This window comes from Amphibalanus amphitrite, unplaced genomic scaffold (assembly GCF_019059575.1).
Source record: "Amphibalanus amphitrite isolate SeventyFive unplaced genomic scaffold, NRLGWU_Aamphi_draft 000010F_arrow, whole genome shotgun sequence".
NCBI classification, from domain to species: Eukaryota; Metazoa; Arthropoda; class Thecostraca; order Balanomorpha; family Balanidae; genus Amphibalanus; species Amphibalanus amphitrite.
Genome location: NW_024881506.1, coordinates 615,333 through 634,759, shown reverse-complemented (window position 1 = coordinate 634,759; position 19,427 = coordinate 615,333). Strand labels below are relative to the sequence as shown.

Genomic DNA, 19,427 nt, shown 5'->3' with positions numbered 1-19,427 from the left:
GGCCAAAGGAAGAAACGCGTAACTCCCAAATCCGAACTTTCCAGGAGAGCCAAAAAACATGTTCGGACCTTTCACGGCTCCTGTGGTCTGAATATTCAAAACAAATACAGCACAAATAATACCATTGGAATCTCCACTGTCCGCTCTTGTCAGTGATACCAATATTTTTATTTTAAATTATGTCGCATGCAAGAAATACGTCTATACTTTTCTTCCTTTGCAGCTGTTGAGTCACATCAATCGAAATCCCAATGGAAGAAACGCGTGAATCGGTTATCTGGAGCTACGCGTTTCTTCCATTGGGATTTCGGCGCACGCGCTACATCGACGTTGTGGAAAAAAGGGCAGACACAGTAAAGGCCGTTGTACACGGGCAACTTCCGCCGGCAACTCTCAGCAATCGGTTGCTCGGCGACTCTGGGCAACCGATCGCCGGGCAACCGGTGGCAGCACGCGAGCAACTCCTAGCAACACCGATGAATTTGCTTTCACATTGCTGACGTCATAATTACGTCACGCCGAGGAACTGGGCGACTCTCGACAACCGGCATTCCAGCCCACCGGCAACCGGACGCAGATGTGTTTTGAGGTTTGTGGCGTTTGATATTAAGTTTTCTGCATATTATATATGTATCGATATGTATTAATGATAGCTTGCCTGTGCCATCGTTCGCTAGTGATGCCACTATCTTTTTAACGCCAAAACGTGGTATTAAAGGTTAAAACAAATATCAAAGGTTGGAGTACGCAATTGCATGTTGTTTTATCTGTGGTGGGTTGATAATTACTAAAATGATAATTAGTCCAAAGCTATTGCTTTATTGAATGGGTGCTTTCACTTTCAGGGGCCCGGGGCATTCCACGTCAAATCGAACAAAAATCGGCTGTTTTGCACCTTACCATCAGCGATTTCATTATAAATTTGTGAGCGAGTTCCTGTGTCGCCCCGGACATTACATTGATGTTTTTTGCACATTCTGACCACAGGTCTTCTAAATATAGGGCATCAAATTTTTACAAAATGTTGCATCTTTATATTTTTGAACGACCATAACTTTGGTCGTACTTGTTTGATTTGAATGAAATAAAACTTACTGTTTAGGTAATTTCTTAAGCATTTGTTTAGAATTGCATGGACTTAAATATATGACCTTGAAATTTGCTTAACTCTGTTCTTAAGCACAAAAATTGAAATAGCAAAAAACACGCCACCTTCGATTTGGCTCATTTTCATATATTTTATTGCCTACCATATTCTTAACAACCTGTGAAAAAATTAGAGTGGGCCATTCATAAGTTTTGAAGAAAATGGCACATATGCAAACGTATGTTAGCACGCGCAGTGGAGGGGGAAGAGTGAATTTCGCCCCACCCCTCCTGTTTTTCGCCAATATCTCATAATATTGATGCGAAATTACTTATGGCTATCTATCCAGAATTGAATTGCACATCTCATCGTGCAAGCAATAAGAAAATCGGTTCACAACTGTTCTAGTAATAGCGGTGTAAAGTGAACATCCTGTCGCCGCGGCGACGCGGCGACTCGGCAGCCGGCGCCGACCGCTACGCGCCGCCTGAATTGTAGACTGTGCCGGGACGGAACGGAACGGTTCCGTCTTTACATCGCGCTCCTTACCGCTGATTACGTTCGATTCGCGTCAAATTTTGTGAGAAGACTAAGAAATGTACAGGCAATCTTATGGTGAAAGAATTCTGAAAATAGGTTGGTAAACAATTGAAATATGAACGTGTAAACACAAAATTGTGACTGCTGCGTTTCCCGCGTCGGCCGATCCCGCCTCAGCCGGCGACATGTTACTCTTAGCAGGACTCTAAGGCTGGAGACTTCCAGTTTGCGGTTAACTCGCGTTTATTTTGGTGGCTAACTTCCTTACACGCGTGTAGCTGCCCACCAACTTTTACCCGGGGACTTCCATCCGCGGTTAACTGGTGGGTAGCTACACGCGTGTAAATATTTAAATGCCGACTTACACGCCAGTTTAAAGGGCTTCCCGATCAGCTGATCGGGATGCGGCGATCAGCTGGTCCAATGAACAAGTGCGTAATTCCGTTATTTATGGGACCGGTGGCCCCCAATCAGCGTTTTTACACATGCAATGAGTACAGCCGTAACAATGGGATGTGGTGATGCATTAACCTAACCAGAACAGCGTTTGAAGCCGTGCCAATCAGCATCAATAATGCAAATCGCCTTGTGTTATTTCACTCTGTATGGCCGACCGCCAGTCTACTGCATGATCTTGCAACAGCCGTATCTCAGATTACTCGTCTGCCCTCGTCGGTTCGTCTCCGTCACCCCCCGTCCTCACCCCCGCCCCGTCACTTCACCGGTGAGGCGTCGTCGGTGTCCAATTCAATGCCACACAAATGACGATTATCACCGAGTGATCAGTTTAATATGTGCGTGTCGCGGGGGTGGCTGACGTTCCAACAGCGCAGGATCCGGTCTACCACCAGTGCCCATTTGCTGCCGTTAAAACCGCTAATGGTTCTTTTTGGCCGTCCTTTTCATATCTCTCCAGAGCCGTGTCAGCTGTTTCTAGTCCCATTTTTCTTCTGACCTTGCATTACAGGCTGTAACAATGTTTTTCCAAGACCGTTTTCGTTCTTCATTACTCCTTCCATCGTGTCGCTTATTTTCGATGACTTTTACTTCAGTCTTCATGACATCGGCTAACAAATGCATGTCTCTACTACTGAAATTTCTGCTCCTCTTCTTCCTGTCCATGGTTGTTGACCGGACACTCGTATTGCTTCCACTGAGCTGGTCCTCGCCCCACTGACACGTAACGCGAAGTGCGACGACAGGGGCCCGACACTAGCCGGCTGGCTCGACGATCACATTATTTCGGATGCGATACGAATCCCATCTCACTATCCCGAAGATTACGAAATAGCAGCTGGTGGCAAGGAGATAGGTGCGATGGAAATAGACTAATACCTCCGTATTTGAAAATTTGAGTCCTACATCCTCAATTCTGTCAACTCAAATATTGCTCTGATTACTCATGTATGACTTGTTGAAAACATCTGGATACTTGCAGTGATGAAATACGTAATTTGTAACCCCTCAACAAGCACAGAGGTCAGTTTAACCAACAGAAAAATAGCCGCCTGGCGGAATTTTTTACTTTAAGACCGTTTCACATACGGAGTGTAAACGCGATAAGCACGTAAGCGGATAGGGCTTTACCGCTCTCGATCCGTATGTGAATCGGCCTTTAGGCGAAAAATTCCGCCAGGCGGCTTTTTTGCTGTTGGTAAAACTGGCCTCAGTACTATGTACGAGTATGAAAAGGTGACCTCAAATTCGTCTAATCTTAGCAGCCGAACGGCTAGGCCGAACTGGCTGAAAAAGCCAGAACTAGATGATTGCACTATTGTCTATCACTTGCACATAAAATTTGCACAGAAATAAACTTTTAAAACCCCCTAAGAACCCAAAAAAGCACCACCGAAAAGATACCCGCGAACTTAATACATGGGGTGGCTCGCGCGTAAGTTCGTTCGCTAACTTAGCGAACAAACTATTTACCCGCAGATGGAAGTCTCCGGGCAAAGTTACCCGCCGACTTAAACGCGAGATAAACGCCAACTTACCCGCAAATCACTTACACGCGACTTACCCGCGTGTGGAAGTCTCCAGCCTTACTGCCATATTTATTATCGGATTAACTAGAAATTCCCCATGCATACTCAAAAATGTATGTTCTTTCGTATAGTGAAGATCAAAAGACGTGAAGATATCGTTGCGTGATAATGTTTTCGTTGAATTTATTTCATGATGCATTTCCACACGGCTCAAAATTCACCGCAAAATACCGTTTGCCTGAGACACTTTTACAATGGAACGTGAATGCTTGACCACGATGACTATGCATTTCCATTCTCGCAGAGTTTGGGATATCACTAATCAGCAATCATTCATTTCAGAAAGTGTACACAAGCAAGCATGTCTTGACTCTGTCTTTCAAGGTCACGCGCGGTTGCGTGATGTTGATGCATGAAAACGGCGTTTGCCGCGAAAGTTATGAATGGCCCACTCCAAATTTTTCACAGATGGTTAGGAACATTGTGACGGACATAATATGTAAAAATTACTCAAATCGAAGGTGGCGTGTTTTTTGCTATTTAAATTTTTCTGTTTTAATTCAAGGTCAAATGCATTTCAAGGTCACTTCAATTTAATTTTATAATTAAAAATCAAAGCCTTATCAATTGCCTACAAGACCCTGTTAATATCATTTTGATAGCAGAAAAGGAACCAGAGTTATAAGCGGGGGACCATCAAAGCATCCAAAACCGCAGCATCCAAGGTACGCAACATCCAAAACCGCAGCGTCCAAAGTACGCAACGTCCAAAATACGTCCAAAATCGGGTATATAGGGAGCATTCACAACGTCCAAAACCGAAACATCCAAAACCGCAACATCCAAAACGTATCATCCAAAAACGCAACATCCAAGGACGCATCATCCAAAGTACGCAACCTCCAAAGTACGCAACCTCCAAAGTACGCAACATCCAAAGTACGCAACATCCAAAACCGTTAGGTTAGGTTAGGTTAGGCTAGGTTAGGTTAGGTTAGGTTTCCTTATCCCCGGTAGGCATAAATCAGTAGGTTAGGTTAGGTTAGGTTAGGTTAGGTTAGGTAGGTTAGGTTAGGTTAGGTTAGGTTAGATTAGGTTGGTTTTGGATGTTGCGTGCCTTGGATGTCGTGGTCTTGGACGTTGTGGTTTTGGAGGTTACGTACTTTGGATGTTGCGTCTTTGGTTGTTGCGTTTTTTGGATGATACGTTTTTGGACGTTGCGGTTTTGGATGTTTCGGTTTTGGACTTTGTGAATGCCCCCTATAAACCCGATTTTGGACGTATTTTGGACGTTACGTACTTTGGACGCTGCGGTTTTGGATGTTGCGTACTTTGGGTGCTGCGGTTTTGGACGCTTTGATACGGACCCGTTATAAGCATTTAAAAGAATGATGTGTGGCATTTTTGGCTATATTCGATGACCTATATCTCGGCGATACGTTATCAAATTTCGAAAATATTACACGTAACTCAGTTTTGAACCATGCCCAGTCTGCCTACAAATTTTCAGAAAAATCGAAGGGGATGACGGATTTCGGTGTTTGATTTGACGTGGAATGCCCCAGGGGTCATACAGCTCCCTTCATTGGCCTTGGCTAATGTAGATACGTAAGAACAGTTGATGCACAATCATTTCCAACAGACGTTAAACCACACATGGTAGACATGGAACAAAGTCAAAGATGAACATATTTCTGCAAATTTACTGTCATTGTCATGTCTGATTAAAACATGATATGAAATTGTTATCTTGTTACCATATATTGTTTTTAGATGATCAAGATATTGTTAATTTAAACCAGATAAGGATATTACTATGCATTACTGTTGTCAAATTTTGTTTTTCTGATTGATCTTCTGATCTTTTTATCTTGGCATATCTTGTTTTTATTTAGAGATGCTGATGACGCCATGGTGATATATTTACGAAAACATGTTCATCTTTGATTTTGTTCCGTGTTTGATAGATATACGTATAGCATTGCGGACTGTGGGTAAACAGTCTATTCAGTGTCCACATCTCATTCTACATCACTGGATAATTTGGAAAAGAGTGGATAGCACTTAAGTTTTCATGAACTTATCCAGTCTGTTCTTGAAAGACAGTGGACTGTGCCTTAACTATGTCTGCAGGGGGCTTGTTCCACGCCTTTACCAGCCTTTGTGAGAAAAACTGTTTTTTTGTGCCTTTAACCTGCAGCTTGCTTTGGTGTCCTCTTCTTTTGACTTCTGACAAAAAACTGACCTGGTTCTACATCCAGCTTCCCTGACAGCAGCTCCAAAGTTTCAATCAGGTCGCCTCGCTGCATGCTCTCCTCCACACTCAGCATGGTCTAAGAGTGTTCAGTCTCTCCTCATAGCTCACCTGCTTCTTGCCTTGAACCAACTTTGTTGCCCTGCGTTGCACTGTTTCCAGCACCCTAACGTCCTTTGTGTATAGAGCCATGGCTTGGAGACAATGTTCCTTCCTATTGTTTTGCATTTGTAGATTTGTAGATAAGCAATTATTCAATGGATACTTTTTTGCACTGGCATCTTTCCAACTCATGAATAACCTTGTCAGCCTCATCCACTACAGCAGTCAGTAGGCAAATGGTAGGAATTATACAATACAGTACAATACAATTTTATTAGGTCCCTCCATTACATGGGTTTTGTGGTGACCACGTCGTATACATGCGAAAACACATCTGGATAAAACACTGCAGTAAAACCGGATAGAAGTGAAACCACAGAGTAAAATACGGGGAATATTTGTTTCTGGTCCCTAAAAAGCTGCTTCTGGCACCTAATTGCTGATCAGCCCCAAAATGCTTATTCGACCCTAATATCTGAATCTGGCACCTAATTGCTTCCACACAGCCTAAAGTTGCCAGATCGTCTAGTTGAACTCCGTATTTGCTGTTTGCTGATTCAGCACCAAAACCAAAACATCCAGCACCTATTTTATTCCACGTTTGCCTACCTAATTCGCGTAATTTTCCTGATTTTATGTATCCTAACAACATGAACGTTGCATTCGGTGATGTCAAGTGCCATTTTCGCCAGTGGAGATAATGATTAATGCCATTTCTAGCCAAAAGAGAATCACTAGCCAGCTATGGTGCAGCGTAGCAAGACGCTCCTATACCAGCCCGCTATGTAGAGACTAAGAGATTATTGCACCCTCAGCCATTTTAACGTGAAAAGTTTGGATCCGTCACTTCCAGCCAGGCTCTCAGGTCATAAACTGGAGTAAAGCAAAATGTCAACTCTGAACAGACATGCCACGCAACCGGCCCTCTTTTCAATATTATTAGCTTTCTGCAATCATCGTCTGACTCCATCTCGATCAAAGGCAGCATCCGGTTTCTACAGGGGCGTTTGACTCACCGGCCACACAATAACCAAAAACAAAATCAAAGCTTCATGCACACATATGCCATACGTAAGAAACGGATGAAAAAGGCACAACCACGGCACAACTCTGCGCGGCAAACAACGGACAATATCCCACGCAAGATCCCGCGTTTCTTCAGCGGCCTTGAACGGAATGAAAACATTACATTTCTTTTTTGGAGCTATTTGATGACGTCAAAAAATACAATACCCGTTTTAATGGTCAAAATCGAGATAATTACTCACAAAAATGTTTCCCTTTAAGCATTACAAATAAATACTTTAAAATATTTAAATGACATTGTTTTTTTCAAACAAATTAATATTATTTGCTTACTTAAACGTCATATACAATGCTGAGATCACTACGGGGCTGTCTTAGAGTGTAGCTGCACTGGCAACCTTTAGGCTAGACTCCAGGGGTCATTATACCAGAACAACATGATTCTACCAGCCAGTAGTTCATTTTTCTACTAGATTGGTGCTACGCTCAGCATTTAGGTGCCAGATTCAGAAAAAAGAGTAAGGCGTACCGATGAATAGGTGCCAGAAACAGCTAATTAAGGTCATTTTCCATGATTGGTGCTGGTATCCACCAAATAGGTGCTGAGGACCAATTTTGGGGCGAGTCAGCTTTTAGGTGCCAGAAATAGCTTTTCTGGGACGCAATTAAATGGCGTCCGTAAAATACACATCTAAGACATCTTCCGGTACACTAACCAGTCGACCACACCTACTGTTGACGCGCTCCTGAGGACTCGTTCCAGTGCTGGCTGGCGCGAAACAAAAATCCACGACGGCCGAACTCGGTTCGGACCCGGGGCAGACGCAGCTGTCCCCGCTCGGTCGCACGCGTGGTGCGAGCTGACTCGTCGGAGCTGAGCACCAACTTGCTCCGCAGGATTTGTGGTGCACTGTCCGAAGTAAGTAGGCGACTAACCACAGCTACGTCACTGTCACGAATCAAGTCGTCCACACACTTCCAACCCAGCTCGTTAAGCACAGGAGTCACGTGATCTCTTCGGCTGAGGCCAGACACGACACGTGCGCCGAAATTCAGCACCTTTTGGATGCGTTTCCTCTGAGCGATGCAGCAGGCACCCCATACGCTAATACAGTATTGTATGTGCGGAAACACTAACGCTTCGATAAGCAGGCGCTTAGTCTCCGTCGGCAGCCTGTTCCGCATTCTCGCTAGGCTAACAAGTATCATGTTGCAGCGCTGGACGACAGACGTGACATGTGAATCCCACGTCAGGTGAGAGTCGATGGTGATGCCCAGAACCTTGACGCTCGGTGAAGGTGAAACTATGTCACCGCCAAAGTGGATCGAGAAACTGGTGTTAGTTTTTTGACGATTGGATTTCAAAATGGTCATTTCAGTTTTGGATGGGTTAATTTTCAGCCGGTTCTGAGTGAACCACTGCACGAGTACAGATAGGTCACTTTCGATGCGGTTTTTGATAGCCAAGACGTTACTGGGAGTGTCAGCGTCAAGGATCTGGACATCATCAGCGTACATCACTAGTTTGACATTTGACAGATGTTGGGCCAGGTCGTTGGTGAAAAGCAAATACAGGCTCGGTCCCAAAATGGACCCCTGTATCACGCCGTGCGTCACGCTCAGCGGACACGACCCGATAGCCTGACTGCGCCCACTCAACCAGTCAGAAAACCAGTCAGTTCGAATCCCGTACCAGCCCAGCTTGTCCAGGAGGCGGCCATGCTCGACGCTGTCGAACGCCTTGGACGTATCGGCTGTCACGAGTGACGTCACGAGGCCTTTGTCGATATTGTCAGTGACATAGGTGACAACGTCAAGCATAGCCGCCCCCGTGGACATGCCGGGCCTGAAGCCATACTGCTGCGGGCAGAGCAGAGCGTTGCGGTCTAGGTACGACCAGGGGGTGTCGAAGTCTAGTAGGAAAATCTGGCAAATTCCCTGCGTGACGTCACGTCGGGGATGACCGACGGCACCTTGCACTGAAAGATACGGCAGAACGGCTATTTTTGAAAAATGATTAAAAATACTTTTGTGCTGTTATGACGCATAAAACGCTTATCAGCATGTTCCTCATCATGTGATAAAGGCATATCCGTGGTCGAAAATAGCTGAGCCCCTCCCAATTTCCAACCACCGACCTCATAAGCAAAGGATGTAAGCGTAATCCTTAAGGGCGACTTTCCTATACATATCCGTACATATGCGTCCTTATGGGAATCGGTAGTGTGGCGATTGGCGACGCGCGCGACATCTGTGTGGCGACCAAGTGGCGACTGTGGCGACACCTGGTGGCTGCTTTTCTGCTGTATGTAGGCATTGGGGTTTTGCCAGATGTGGTTCCTACTGCTACACCACTATGTTGACCCAATACTAGAAAAGCTATTTTGCTAGTAAAAGGCAAGCAAATTGAGAGTTGATTTATAAAATTGCTTATAAATGATTACGAGATAATAATAAAGAAATTTTGATTGAATAATTATTTAAATAATCAACCGTGAAATTATATTCTGGTAGGTTTAGTAGAAATAAGTCCGTGCAACCTTGTATTTAGGGCCTTGGGTACGACGTCAACTGGGAACATACCACGCGCTCACACAACTTGGCAACAACAGGAATGATAGATCTTTTGGCTCTTGGGGTGGTAAAGGGTAGGAAAAACCAGGGTATATTGACTTACAGGGTATGGTCATTTGGCAGCCCAGGATTTGTGACGGATAATGCGCAGCAAAGACATCTCTGGCGCATGCTTTTAGCATGATGATTCTTTTTATAATATATGACGTATTTATTATTTTATTACAGTTTTATGATGATTTTTTTTTAATTTTAACCTTTATATATTTTTTATTTTTTATTTTAAAATAATCTTTGTTGTTGTCAATGCTGTTGATATCTTTAAAAAAGAATTGACGTCATCAAAGATTGAGTGAAACAATTGACTACTTTCACGTAAACTTGACCTTGTTGGTAATGGGAAAAATGTAATGTAAACATACACTGTGATGTAAACATCATATCAGTCTCTGTGCTGGTAAAAGCTAGTTATTTCTTTGAATTGTGGTGGAGTTTTGGTTCAGTAGGTATGATATGTAAATTAACCACCCGCTGAAATTCAATGCAAGCAATTTTGAGCTGAAATTTCTGCATCATTTGCGCTGAAAGCTGGGGTCGTGCTGTGAAACATCAAAGAACTCACCTTTTCGACTCACCTGTTTGGGGTTCCCTGCCTTTAAGAGTACAACATAGAGGCGCAAATGTAAGCCCCAATAAAACAAGCCCCTGGCCGGAAGTTCAGACCCTCTTCAGACCCGCTCGCAGGATGAGTCTGCTGCTAGATTTACCAGCGTGCTGAAAAATTTGGTGACCACCATTCACAGTAAAATTCTGCTGCAACTGTGCGCCGAAAAATTCAGCGGCCACCATGCGCTGAATTTGGCGCATGCGAAATTACGCCAGGCTGAGACTTGTGCTGAAATTTTCGGCGCAATTCTGCCATTACTCCGAACATATTTGGCATGTGTATTTTTTTCAGTCTGGGCGTGGCGCAGCCAGAGCAGCTCTGCGCTCCAAGGTCCTGTGGTGGTGAGCGTCTCGCCTCACCAGAGGTGGTCTGGCGATGGATGCCAAGATGCCAGCTTTCAAACACCAGGTCCCAGAATCAATGTGTAAGTATGTACATTTACCTTTCCAGACTTAGCTCTGCCTTAATAATGCTGTGATTGTTTGGAAGACTAATAAATCTTGCATGCTTTGTACACAGGATGACTAGACCATTAGGCAAAACATTTTACCTGCATTAAAATTGTGCTAGTGAGTAGTGACCAATATGCATGTTGCTTTCTTGTCCATAAACCTTTTTTTTTGAAGAATTGATTCAATGCAACTTGAATAAAAATATGTACAGTTGTCAGTTACACATAAGCAAATACCATTTTATTTATTAAATTTAGAGTTGCTCAGTGATTGCACAGTTTCTGAAAGAAAGATGGGTATCATGATGCCTGTTGTTCTCGATTATTTGTTTTATAGGGGTGCTGCAGCGTCAACAGGCTCATGATACTCACTACCCTTTTATTATGCCCTTTGTCCACGCCCAGGGGGGCGACACGGCTATTCGCGCAATGTATTCATTTGTGCGCCTCGTGGGGCCTTGCGATGACGCGGCTGGAGGCAACTACTCAGCGCGCTAGGATACTTCTGGCGGGGTCGGGCGCTGTACGATGTGCGATGAAAGGGTTTTTGGCGGGCAGGCATAGACGAGGTATTGAATTTGAATCAACATCAGCAATCGGGTGGGGTTCTAATCGAGCTTGGGATGGGGAAAGCCGAAAATGTCACGGTCGGGTCGGCTCAGGACTCCGACGGGGCCGGGCTCCGTGCGGTGTATAGTATATTTAGGCGGGCAGACAGAGATGAGCTATCGGATTTGAATTCACCATCGGGTGTCTGGTGGGATTTGAAGACGTTTTTAGTAAAGATCGGGGTGGGGCAGCCCACTGACGGATCCAGGGGAAGGCATTTGAGGCTATTGTCTTCCGTTCCCCTACAACCGGGGCACTGTCCGAAATCGCTGCCGGGTACTGCAGCTCCCCGGAGTTTCCCGGGACCGATGGTAAAACAACAGCTCCTGCGGTGCCCCTATTCCTAAACAAAATGACAGACCAACTATGCTTGCCTATGTTCAGGCATTATCTCTGATGGTTATCCGCCCAGTACAGCTTGTGTTGGCTGTCAACAACCATCGACGATGTTATCCCGGTCATTCACCCACCCCGTCTCCCTAAAAATAACCTGTCAGATTCGGCCTGGGTCCTAACGACCCCTACAGATTCGCCAGAGACCGGATCGGGTCGCCGTTATTGCACCCGTCTTAGCGTCCTTAGGTGCATAGACAGCTTCGACCACGGACGTCGATCAGGGTGATCGTTCTACTAATGTACGCACCATCAAGGCCTAGGAGGCATCAATATTTATAAGAATGCTGTCTGTAGATCAATCAACATAACAATGGTGGTATGCAACCGCATTAAAATCTCTTCCCGGCTCCCGCTTGGCTCCCGCAACGTTTCAACACCCCTCCGTTATGCATTCGTTTGATGTGTCCACCGAGCCGGCTTGCCTCCAATGACGTCATCGGCCGGCCGGCGGCGTTCAAGGTCAAACGGCTGGTGTCCTTACCTGGAGTTCTATAGCCTTGTCCACGCCATTGACAATATTGTTCTGCAAGAAAAAGTATAAATTAAGTGTTTTTGCTGGATAAAGGGTGGGATTTATTTGTTTGTTTCTTTTTGTAACTACACGCTCTGCGGCTGAACCTCTACATGTATGGAGTGTGCCGTGTCATGCTGCGCCGCATAAAAACGCATTATGTTATGCCGTCCTAATTGTCTCTCATCGTATCCTTTAAAGACAATAATTTAAGCGTGAGCGTGACGTGAAAGGCCACAACATCGAGAAACTCCGACACATTTTTTCCCTATTTGTTGTCAGGTCTCCGGAATGGCACGACAGAAAGTCCGACCCGCCTACGAGCTGCTGTCTGCTTCGTGCGGTCTGGCCGCACAGACGTACTCGGTGCATGCCCGGAAAGGAGAAAGAGACAGCCTTCCTCTTCACCATTGACAGCGGCATGGACGTCCTCAACAGCGGCCATCCGAGGGACGCCAAAACACTGCGGAGAGGCTGCTCCGGCACTCTCGGGCAGGAGGACGCCCTCTCTAAGCTGGTGGAAGAGGTGGAGGGACTGCGCTTCGGCTCAGCTGGTCACCTCCTCCCGTTCCAGAAGGGTCTAGTAGTGACAGTGAAGGTAGAGCGGGGTCTGCTCGCTGACGTGCAGCAGCGTTTTGGCCCGGGCTGCTAACTGCTGCTCCGCCACGTCACCCAGAACCGGCTTTAGGGCTCGTTCAGCCACATCCGCGGCTCTGGCGGCGGAAGCCCCAACCCCACGACGACAGAGGTGAAGGGGCGCCTCCGCCTGTTCACTCTGATCCAGCTTGCGCGTCACGGGCCCACGGCGTGCAGATTAAGAGTCGCTCACCCGCGGCGCTCCCGGTACCAGCGGCGGAGGCGGAGGCGGGGGCAGAGCCGGAGGCAGACGAGGACCAAGCCGACCAGGCGCAGATGGTGTGCTGGAGGCGGTATGCCCTGAGCCGCCCCAAGAAGTTCCTGAGGGGACGGAGAGCCTGGAGCCCGTTCCTGACGAGCCAGCCCCGGACGCAGAGGAGGAGGCGGAGCAGGAGAGGGCGCAGCTACTGCGGGAGGCCGAGACAGCGCATATACCGCCTGCGCCCTCAGCGGCGCTGGACGCTGAGATTGGTGTGCCGGCCACCGAAGGTGCAATGGCGCATCTGGCCGGCTACATCGCCAGAAAATGCGGCCCCAGCTTCGGCGCGCTGGCGATGGCATCTGAGGACGCGCCAGTTCAGACGCTCTGGACTCGACTGCGCAGCGCGGCCGGCGGACTCACGATCCCCTCCCAGCCCTGCTTAGACCTGTTTAATCAGCTCGAGGCGGAGTTCATATATGTTTCACGTGTTCGCTGAAGTGTCTTGAAAATGCTTAAATGTGTGCCATTCGTGATTTGCCTGATGATGCAGTACAAGTACTGTGAAACGCGTTGCAGTTAATATAGCTGATGATATGTAAATGCAGTCTACATCCATATCGTGCTCAAATAATGTAGCACACAAGCTACCCTGAGGTAGGCTTTGAATTCACCGAATTTTCCAGTCGACTGTTCAGATGGAAATCAACTTGATTACCCTGGTATGCTGAGTATGTTTTCGTATAACATAGCGTACCGTCGGACAGAATGGAGTGCTATGCTGCTGTGACATTCATCGAACTTCCCGTTTGTACATGTGTGCACTTTCACATATCGTGTTATCTGAAATTGAATCGACCTATGCCGCTGTGCCGCTGCCTGGGTTGCCGGCGACAGCGGCGGGGCGCATCTGATCGGCACAACGTTACAGATCAGGATCCGTCCTGCAGTCTGGAGGTAGTCGGACCGGTGTTTGTCTAGCCAGATGTACTCCGTCGTATCACTGATGTTCATCTGTAAGGCTGTGTTCTTGCCTAATGCTGCTTCCACCCATTCAGTCAGTTTTGAATTGTAATAGAGGAAGCCAGATGTCATAGATGTCTTCGTTTAAGGGATTGTTTTCGCATGTCATGCATCGGAAATACAATCAAAATAGAATTAATTGATGATCAGCTATGCAACCGCAAATCAGCAGCATCGAATCTATGTACAGTATTGTTATGCACTTCTACAACCGAAGTGATCCGACGAAACACCAGCGACCATCAGCCAAAATATAACTTATTTGCCCTGGAACCACAAGTGTTTGCTAATTCGATGCACATGAATACCGCGACTTTTCATGGAAATCAACAGTTATTATCACCGGTAACCAAAAACGTTATTGCCAGACATTCATTTCAATGATAGCAACACAGCAACGCTAGTCAATGGGATGTAGAACTTCTTTCGGTGGCATATTTTGCATACTTCTCTACTTTTCTTCAGTAAAACTGACCCGGGATGCATAAGATAATCCATTTAGCTTTCAAATGACATTAGAAGTTTTGATTTGAGTTTCATAGTTCATGAGATAATGCGGCTAGAAAAATGACTAAAATCAGGGATTTTCCCATAGCTCAACATTAGTGAAGGAAAAACTTCAAGCTCTGGTGACGTCACGTGAGGAGGAAGCTGCCAATGACAATGACCGGGGGCCGGGAAAAACTGCATCAGAAGGTGCACCAGTTTTACAAACTGGAGCAGATCAGACATGGTTGGCTTTACATCATTTTACACAAGGATAAAATCACATTGTCAAAGAGTTAAACTGCAACTATGCATGTGATTGCATTTCTTTGGATTTCATATTTGATATGAATGTGTTAATTTATGATACCGTAAAGTGGGGCTATTTGAAACGGATTTTACAGTTTTTGGCCTCTCCCTTCGAAACGGTTGATATTTCCTATAGCATGTAAATTACAAAAACGTTGTTCTCTGTAACCGTTTTCAGATAGGCCAATTTTGGTTCAGCTAGTAACCATAAATAAAGTTATTTTTATGCTTGAAGCCTGTCTCAAATAGCCCCATAGTGTGGGGCTATTTGAGACAGTTTTGGTTGCAAGGAAATTGAAGAAAATTGGTCAAGCTTGGGATAATTCTTTTAATGCCATGCGATTGGAAATTCAATTTTGATACCTCTAGTAAAAAATCATTTCTTTCAACTACAGTTATATAACCCTTATAATCAAACTTTTCGTTTTTCGTTGAGCATAGCATTTCGATCTGCTAAATAATTGCATTGCTTTATGCTAGGGCTGTCATAATATAATGTGATCCTTAGCTTTAAAAAGCACAGGATGATTATCTAGGATTATTTCTTAGTCAACGACAGTGAAATTTTCAAATAAAGTTGTTGTGTTTATTTCTGGCGGCGTAAAACATATAGGTCGAAAGTTGGTGGGGCTATTTGAGACAGTCTCGCTACTGCATTAAACGTACCGTAATGCATTAAAAAAGGGAAAGCAGTTTTCAAAATGGTTGAATGAATAATATGCATGATCGATTGTTCCATTGCACATCAACCTGTGAAGAAATAACAGAAAAAGGTCAAACGGTTTTGATTTTATACCGATTTTCCTAGATCACTGCATGTTGTATCGAATGGCCGGTCACCGCACTGCATCAAGTACGTATGCTGAATGCTCACCTAACAGTAAGTGTGTATGATCAATAACCTTCAATGGTGCTTCTGGTCAACCAGAGTAGACATGGGTCGATTACCGGCCACGTCAGTGACTGATGAATCACATTCTATGCACGCATTCATAATGTTACATTAATATCGTCACAAACTGGATTGTCGTATTAAGTTGGCAATGTGTAAATATTGCTTGCTGCTGAAAGTGCCATGAACCCATGGCCGATTCACCGGTGTTCCTTAGGTCGAACGTTTGATACACCTTAGGCAGATGGCGGTAAGTCTTTAGGATGTATCATATCACCTGTGTTTAGGGCCTTGGCATCACAATCATCAGCTGTATTTGGTATACGTTGAGGTTTGACGAGGTGGGTATCATCGGGATTCTGAGACATTGGGTTACACAATTGTCACTACCGCTAACAATATATAATGTCTTCATGTAAAATGTGCTTAACCCATAAGTAAAACGATAGTTACGATAGATTCGGTAGCAAAGTTTTTAAAACTTCAACCATGTTAAGCTGCAGGTAGGGGTGCTTTTCGTATAACTTAAATTGGGGTTTTTCTGTATTTCTCATTTAATGCCAAATTTCTTTCAAAACTTTTCAAAATTTTCAAAAAACCCTAAACATGGAATTCATTGTAAAGTTCCACATTAACCTGAGCAAAAATTGATCAAAAATATCAAACGGTTTTAATTTTACAACAATTTTACGAAGCCACTGCCGTACTGTCTCAAATAGCCCCACTGTCTCAAATAGCCCCACTGTCTCAAATAGCCCCACTTTACGGTAGCACAATTCTGAAATTAAGAAAAAATCAAGATCCACCTCATCCAAACACATCCAAACATTATGACCACCTTGCAAGTATGAGCATGCCCTTTTGTCCATTGCATAATAGTTGCTGTCTGCTTTCAGCCATGGACGGAGATAACGATGCCATTGAAGCTCGTCTGCAGCGCATCAGGATTCTGCGGCTTATCAAGCTCCGTCAGCGCAGAAGACGCCGCATGTGGGTGCGGCCGGTGCTGGCTGCTCGCGACGAGCTCGGGGAGTTCAGCCACCTCGTCAGCCAGCTGCGTAGTGACCCAGCTGCCCACCAGCAGTACCTGCGCCTGACGCCAGCCGAGTTTGATGATCTGCTGGGCCTCGTGCGGGACGACATCGCTAAAGAAGTCACCAACATGCGACGTCCCATCCCACCTGACGAGCGACTGGCCCTAACCTTGCGGTAAGCAATTTTGCTGTTTCAGGCTGATTTGTCGTACCAAAAATGGTCATTTGCATATTTAATGCTTCATTTAAAGTGTTCCATGGCGAGGACTTGAAGCAGGTCATTATTTTTTTCACCGTGAGGCCCACCGCCTGCCGGGTTAAGGTCAACTACTGACACCTGTCAAAGTGTCAAGCCCTGAACCGAACCAGGTAATGGTGGGACGTTTGTTGCCGATCAAACTAGAAACGGCTGACTGTTGAGCTACCTATTCCTGTCGTTGCAGATACCTGGCAGCTGGAGGCGCCATGAAAACGATTGCGGAGTCGTATCGCATCGCCCCACGCACAGCGACAGGGATAATATATGAGGTGTGCGAGGCCATATACCAACGGCTCGCCCCTCTCTGCCTGCGCTCCCCGACGCTGAACGACTGGCATGCATCAGCTGACGACTTCTTGGAATTGTGGCAACTGCCAAACTGCATCGGGGCGCTCGATGGCAAGCATGTTGCCTTGCAGAAACCAGCTGGCACCGGTTCAATCTACTTCAACTATAAGGGCTTTTGCAGCGTCGTGCTCATGGCCGTAGCTGACGCCAGATACAGGTGAGCCCGACAGAAGGCTAGCATCTCGAAGTGGATTATTTTACCTCGTATTATTTTACGTCGCATTGCCATCATCCTTACATCTGAAATTCGACTAAGGACGAAAACCGTACTTGTTGCCTTGTAAACCTCACGTACCCTTGTCGCAATGTTTCCGATATTTTGTGGGAATGCTTTTTTGAATAAGTTTCCGAGATTTTGTGGGAATGCTTGTTTGAATAAGTTTATAAGATTTTGTGGGAATGCTTGTCGGTGACATCCGCCCCCTCGCCCGTTGGACTTTTGAGTCTGACCCTGTCTAACGACCACCCGGTCGATCATGTCAAACTAATTGCATGTATTGGCATTGTTGCCTCTACCCATCTCGAATTCAATTACGTAAATAATTGGTGTAAGGTAACGATAGCATGAATAATACTCGTATATCCGCCGCTTCCGTGAATGAGTGAAAAGCCACGTTTATTGTGGACCTTATTCGAACACATCTGAATCTGAATCTTCTAGCAATAACGGTCCTATAAGATTGCGTGCGCCCTGTTCGCGAATCATTACGGTGATATATTCTATCATACAACACCCACTGCCTCCGTTTTCAAATCTGATCATTTTGATTAGCCTACTCGATGCTACTGGACACCGCGTCAATCTCGTGCTAACAATACTTTCGTTCTACAGGTTCACCTACATCAGTGTCGGCAGCCAGGGCAGCAAAAGTGATGGCGGCATTTTCGCCAACTCCGATCTGGCCGCACTGCTGCGTCGACACCAGGAGGTGGGCGACGTTCTGCCGCCACCGAAGGCGCTGCCGAACACCGACGAGGAGCTGCCCCACTTCCTAGTCGGAGACGAGGCGTTCCCGCTACAGCGCCACCTCATGCGGCCGTACGCGAGGGCGTCGCTGGTGGGATCGGAGGCGGACCAGCGGCGCATCTTCAACTACCGTCTGAGTCGTGCGCGCCGCTGCGTCGAGAACGCCTTTGGGATCCTGGCTCAACAGTGGCGAATCTACCGTGGGAGCTTGGGCTGCACGCCAGAAAAAGCCGCCTTGCTGGTGAAAGCAACGTGTGCTTTGCACAATCTCCTGCGCCAGCGAGACGTGGATGCCGACAGTGTCAGCCGCAGCTACGCAGCCGTCCCCGCCGAGCGTGACGCCGCACCCACCCTGCGGGGCATCGGTAGGATGGGCGCCAACAATCACTCGCGGGAGACGGCCCGCGTCCGCCAGGCCCTGACCGCGTATGTGAACGGCGTCGGCAGCGTCCCGTGGCAGAGAGCTGCAGCTGGCCTTGACCAGTGAAGCTGGAGGTGGGCGTGACTGTCGTGCGTGTATCTGTTGTGGGTGCTGCTGTCGCGGGCGTGGGTGTTTCTGTCGTGGGTGTGGCCGCCGTGCGTGGGTCGCATGGAGAGGCGTGTGGTGACGGCGGTGTGCACTGTGGGCCCAGTTCATACGCAAGCTCTACCTGTTATGATTTGTTCCTTGTTTTTTGCTGTTACGCGTTGTGCCGCGCTGGCGGCTCTCCGGCCGGCCAGCGGGCCCGCCGGGCCAAAGCCTACCGTCCAGACGATTGTGTGGTAGGCGCACTCGGCGCGCCCGCCCATTGGTCGCGGTGTGTCACGTGATTGCGCGGAAGATGTCGAAGAACTGAACGTCTTATTCGAGCGGATCTGGCTGTGCGTCGAGTTGACGCTGACGGCTCGATCCTGGCTGAGCGTCGAGCTGACTGTTCGTTTTACCGATTCAATATACCCTGGTTTACCGGGTGTCCGATTCGTGACACACATCTACCAACGCCTCCAGCTACTGGCGATTTATTTATGTTATGTGCTCATTCTATTATGTGAACGATGAACTGATGTTAAAAAAATTGGTCATTACATACTT

The 19,427-nt window shown here is 46.5% G+C and overlaps 1 protein-coding gene across 1 annotated transcript; it reads left to right on the top strand.

Moving 5' to 3' along the window:
• Positions 1 to 361: 361 nt before the first annotated feature.
• Positions 362 to 19,013, top strand: LOC122381183 (putative nuclease HARBI1). The gene is made up of 4 exons (XM_043365066.1): positions 362 to 589; positions 16,644 to 16,956; positions 17,225 to 17,545; positions 18,221 to 19,013. Exons 2-4 carry the CDS (start codon positions 16,646 to 16,648, stop codon positions 18,840 to 18,842), a joined length of 1,254 nt encoding a protein of 417 aa, XP_043221001.1. The 5' UTR covers positions 362 to 589; positions 16,644 to 16,645; the 3' UTR covers positions 18,843 to 19,013.
• The last annotated feature ends 414 nt before the right edge of the window (positions 19,014 to 19,427 follow it).

What these genes read in the sequence shown, in the direction of transcription:
- LOC122381183 (XM_043365066.1), top strand. Translation starts at nt 16,646, where the DNA reads ATGGACGGAGATAACGATGCCATTGAAGCTCGTCTGCAGCGCATCAGG. An exon ending in CGACTGGCCCTAACCTTGCG is followed by an intron (nt 16,957 to 17,224) that starts GTAAGCAATTTT and finishes CTGTCGTTGCAG; the next exon opens with ATACCTGGCAGCTGGAGGCG. An exon ending in GTAGCTGACGCCAGATACAG is followed by an intron (nt 17,546 to 18,220) that starts GTGAGCCCGACA and finishes TTCGTTCTACAG; the next exon opens with GTTCACCTACATCAGTGTCG.